Source organism: Otolemur garnettii, unplaced genomic scaffold, assembly GCF_000181295.1.
Source record: "Otolemur garnettii isolate 467f Iridium unplaced genomic scaffold, OtoGar3 scaffold00044, whole genome shotgun sequence".
In the NCBI taxonomy this organism is placed as follows: Eukaryota; Metazoa; Chordata; class Mammalia; order Primates; family Galagidae; genus Otolemur; species Otolemur garnettii.
In genome coordinates, this window is record NW_003852439.1 from 10,773,124 (window position 1) to 10,778,172 (window position 5,049).

The 5,049-nt window shown below is 50.5% G+C and overlaps 1 protein-coding gene across 5 annotated transcripts in view; it reads right to left on the reverse strand.

Annotated features, from left to right (window-relative positions):
• Nucleotides 1–547: 547 nt before the first annotated feature.
• The window catches only part of PAM16 (presequence translocase associated motor 16), a 9,840-nt gene continuing 5,338 nt past the window's right edge, over nucleotides 548–5,049 (reverse strand). For 2 of the 5 annotated variants that reach the window (XM_023513745.1, XM_023513746.1), the window contains exons 2-5: nucleotides 2,846–2,992; nucleotides 1,447–1,583; nucleotides 1,202–1,267; nucleotides 550–705 (exon numbers count right to left, since the gene is read on the reverse strand). In XM_023513745.1, coding sequence (XP_023369513.1) covers nucleotides 619–705; nucleotides 1,202–1,267; nucleotides 1,447–1,583; nucleotides 2,846–2,903 — 348 coding nt within the window. In that variant the 5' untranslated portion in view covers nucleotides 2,904–2,992 and the 3' untranslated portion in view covers nucleotides 550–618. Of the gene's footprint in view, nucleotides 706–1,201; nucleotides 1,268–1,446; nucleotides 2,052–2,845; nucleotides 2,993–5,049 lie in introns of those variants that run through there. The other 3 variants (XM_012805773.2, XM_023513747.1, XM_023513744.1) reach the window with 3 other exon arrangements.

The window sequence follows — 5,049 nt, forward strand, 5'->3', positions numbered from 1 at the left end:
GTTTCTGTGTTGTGGACATGCCAAGAGCTGAGCCACCTGAGATGGATGGTTCCAGACTACACATCACAAGGTTTTAGTCCTTGTCCCACTATTGCTCCCTGCAACTCCAGTGCATGGCACCTCAGTCCGTGAGGCTGTCAAAAGTCTCTCTTCCCCAGCCACACACCAGAGCACTCAGCCCAAATTACAGAGATTTGATTAAAACTTGCCCCAGGGACAAATGGCCTGTGATATAGTTCTAGGGCCCAAGGCCTCCACCCTGTGGGAGGGGCAGGGGCAGCCGTGAGCATGGTACTTGGGCTAGTGTCTGGCAGGATGCCCAGGAAGGTAGTCTGGTGCTAGTGCCGGTGCTAGAGAAGCAGGAGCGATTGTCCAGTACGTGACAGAACTTGGCCAGGGCCTGCTGGCTGGGCTGGCTGCCAACCTCACCCACCCTGGCCCCTCTGGGCTGTCAGAGGCTGCTGCCTCCCTGCCCCCAGTACACGCAGCCCTACAACCGGCAGGAAGAGCAACCTGCCTTCTGGAATCTGGATGCATGCACATGAGAAATGCGGAACAGACGTTTATTACCAAGCTATAAATTAGAGGTGGCAGGGTGAGGTGGGGAGAGCCGAGTAGTCACGTTCTGGGCTTCTGCCCTTTCTCTCTGTCTTCCTGGGCCTGGATTCTGAGCTCCTCATCCAGGCGCTCCTTTGCACGGACCACCTGAGGAAGTGGTCACAGACAATCAGGATGGTGGGAACTTCTGCCCTGTGTCCCTTGCCTACCTGGACCTCTTACCAGCCCAGGTCCAGGTCCAGGCTGATTTCCCCCTGGAGAGTGGTGGCTGGATACAAATACCTCCTTTAGCAGATCCCAGGGTGGAAGAGGTGACCTGGGGGTGGCACCTCCTCCACAGGGAGACAGAGCCCCACATATAAGCATACTGTGACACCAGCCAACAGAAAGAGCTGGTGCTCCTTTTCTTTCAAAGCCCCAGTGGCTGGCAGGGCCACTGGTGGGGGTGACAGCCTGACTCGCTAACCCTGAGGAGCTGATGCAACAAATGAGGGTGGCAACTCGGGGCCCTCCTCAACATATCTTCCTACTTGTCACTCTCAATACCAGCTCCCCTGCCTGGAAAGGAGGGATCTCAAGTGACAGGTGGTTGAGGAGCTTGATTCCTGTGGTTTATCCCATCCCAGAATCAAAAACCACTCACCTTTGACTGCAAGTAGAAGGAGCCACCCACAGATTTGTCATTCACCTTAAACAAGTGTTCATAGTTCTGCACAGGAAGAGAGGATAGGTGAGAGGCCTCGCAGACCACACCCCTCTACTGGAGAACCACGTGTGTACCACACAAGTCAGAATCTGAGCTGGCTGGGGCCAGAGCCTGTATACCTGCCCCCCACCCTTTCTGGCCAGCCCAGGTAAGGTATGTTTGGGGTAGCCTAGTGGCCTCACCTTCTGTACCTCCTCAGGGCTCAGCTTGGAGATGTTGAGAATCTGCTGTGCCTCCTGAAGACTGAGGCCAGAGAGGTTGGACGCAGCTGCAGACTGGTGTCCAGCACGTCCCCGGGCATCAGCTGCTGCCCGGCTGGCTGTGTGGACATGGGGGTGATCACTCAGCCCTAAGCAGGACAGTCCCCCCTGGGCCATCCAAGTGGGTGGCTTACCCCTGACAGATGGCACAGAAGAGACACACAGCACAGAGCTGTCTCCAGGAGTGGTTTCTTTTTTAGGGGGTTGGGGATAGGAAAATGAGGACAGACTTGCCCCATGGGAGGCTAAAGGCAACCATCGAACCTGGCTCCTGGTTCCTACCAGGACCACACAATGACCCGGTTCCTCTTCTCCCCCCATCCCAGGAGAGCTTTAAGTCACGATGGGGACTGGAGTGAAGTGTGGGTGCAGAGAGGTCTAAGTGGCCCTGCCAGGACCACCAAAGTTGGCTGAGTGGGAGAACCCTTCCCTCTCAGAGACCCCAGAGTCAGAGCCAGTAAACTTTTTTTTGGAGACAGAGTGCCATGGCATCAGCATAGCTCACAGCAACCTCAGATTCCTGGGCTCAAGCAATCCTGCCTCATCCTCCCCGGTAGTTGGGACTATAAGTGTCAGCCACAACACCCAGCTACTTTTCTTTTTTTTCTATTTTCAGTAGAGACAGAGTCTCACTCTTCCTCAGACTAGAGGTAAATGTCTTCTTAAAGGGTCAAGTAGTAAATAACAGGCTTTGCAGGTCAACTGGTCTGTGTTGGAATTACTTAACACTGTCTGGAAAGGCAGAAGGGGGAGAGGCAGTATTCCAATAAAACTTTATTTACAGAGTGGCGCCCATAGCTCAGTGGGTAGGGTAGTGGCCACACACACCAAGGATGGTGGGTTTGAGCCTGGCCTGGGCCTGCTAAACAACAATAACAACAACAACAAAATAGCCGGGCATTGTGGCAGGTACCTGTAGTCCCAGCTACTTGGGAGGCTGAGGCAAGAGAATTGCTTAAGCCCAAGAGCTTGAGATTGCTGTGAGCTGTGATGTCACCGCACTCTACCGAGGGCCACATAGTGAGACTCTGTCTCAAAAAAACAAACAAAAACTTTATTTACAAAAATAGGTAGTTCAGTAGGTCAGCTTATTGATTCCTGCCTAGGTTGCTCAGGCTAACCAGGCCACCTTGAAGATAAACCTTTTCCTCATATGAGAATGCCCCAAAATCTGGCACCACAGGAAAGTGCACCAGGTTATCCAAGTTGTAGAACCCCAGTCCCAAGAGAGATTTTTGCAATTCACAGCTGGTGAACCTGAGGGAAAAATCCAACCCAGGCAGGAGCTCCCAGCCTGGGGGAGACAAGGGCCCTCACTTACCTGCAAATTCCTGCCGCAAGGCCCGGGCAAAGGCCCTGCCCACCACCTGCACCCCCATCACAATGATCTGGGCCAGGTACTTAGCCTGTGGGCAAAGCAGGCACCTTGTGAGCAGGCTGCATTCTCAGGGCTCTGTAACAGAGGGGACTGTGGAAATGGTAAGGTTGCTAGCAATCTAAGACAATGACACACAGAGCTACCCAGGCCTCCTCCAAAGCCCCCTGATAAAAAGCTTCTGTATCCAGTGGCTTCAGATACTCATCAGACACAGGAGACAGAGGGTAGCTTCAGGGAGAATCACTGTGGCAGGGAGCCAGGACACAGAATTGCCACTAACTTTCTCTCGACCCTGGGACTGAAGATAGCTCTTCCTATGCTTCCAAAGATCATCTGGTCCAACCTTTATTCTACCAGTGGAGAAACTCTGATCCATCCTAATTCTCCCAAGACTATTCAAGTCCTATGATTTTTTTGGTTTAATCCATTCCATTCAACATAACAACTTCACTGAAGGTACTAAAGCAAAATAGTCTCCACCTTCAGAGAGCTAAAAGCCCACTAGGAAGGTATTTAGAAAAACCTATCAGGGACCAGACGTAGAGTAGGCCCAGTATGTTTCTTCAGCCACTGGTTCATGCATTCACCCACTGAGTTTACTCTGCTCAGCACCAAGTACAAAGACATATAGAATCTGGTCCCTGTCATCAGAGTTGGCCACACACTGACACAGCCTGGCAGGGAACCACCTGCAGCACAGTGAGGTTCTGAAGTTAATTAAGTCCGTGGGCACAATTCAGCACCACACAGAAGCATACAGGGGAATGAGCAGAGTGTAGAAAATCCAGAGGGAAAACCTGGGAATGAAATGGAGATTCAGGAAAAAGATGATATTTCTCCCGATTTTAATTCTGAAAGGTGGGTAGAATATGACAGAATATTAGGAATTTCTAGGCTGAACCGGAACTAGGAGGAGAGAAAGTATAATGGATTTCTTAGGAGCAGCCAGTAGCCTAGAAGAGAAGAATAAGAAGGGGGATGACATAGAAAAACGCACAGATCTTACTGTGAACAAAGAGATTATATATAGACTGCACATATAAAAAGGATCCCATGCATGTGAAATGGTATAGACACGGGTGTACGGAGGATGCTGGAAGAACATTCACACTGCTCACAGGGCACAGCCAAGTGACTTTCCCTCTCTGCTTTGTAATCCCTATAGTTAGATTTTCTCTCACTCAACATTATCAATTGAGTCTTGTGCCAGGCACTAGACCAAACATTCTATTTACTGTGCTACTTAACCCTGACAACTTAAGAGGTTTAGTGATTGCCCCAAGGACATGTGGCTAGAATGTGCGGGAAACCCAGAGCTGTTGTCAGCCAAGTAGCTGCTACACAAAATCCTAGGGTCTGGAAGGAGGACAAATGAGCAAGCCAAGAGTATCAAGAACCCAACCCAGAGCTGGGCACGATAGCTCACGCCGGTAATTCTAGCACTCTGGGAAGCTGAGGCAGGTGGATTGCCTGAGCTCAGGAGTTTCAGACCAGCCTGAGCCACAGCAAGACCTCGTCTCTAAAAACAGCTGGGTGTTGTGGCGCGTGCCTGTAGTTCCACCTACTTGAGAGGCTGAGACAAGACGATCGCTTAAGCCCAAGAGTTTGAGTTTGCTGTGACGCTATGGCACTCTACCGAGAGCAATGAAGTGAGACTGTCTCAAAAATAAAAAACAACAACAAAAAAATCTAACCCAGAGGCCAAAGAGGCTTAGACTCCAGGACTAAGGACCTGCTTTTTCCTAACAGGTGGGATGTGATTATGGGCCATTAGGGGAATGAATAAACAGAAGTGGGTTTGGATTTCACAAATAAGTGAAATTTTCATAAACTCTGGAAAGCAGAACACAAAGACCTTCCTGTGATCAAAGCCAGGAGATAGCTGCAGCCAGTTGTGCTGCAGGTGTGAGGAGGAACAGTGGATTGATGCACCTGCCCACTGGGTCTCTCATCTGACTAAAGCCACCCCCACTAGAATGAGGCCTCTAAGATAGAATGCTAGTCCCTAAAAGGACAGAAACTGATAGGATAGTAGATGACTCCGGAGGGCTCCCTCAACCTGGAACACCCCTTTCACTGTCTGCTGCCATCACATGCCTTGCAATCATTTGTTTACTTTTTTTTTTTTTTTTTGCAGTTTGTGGCTG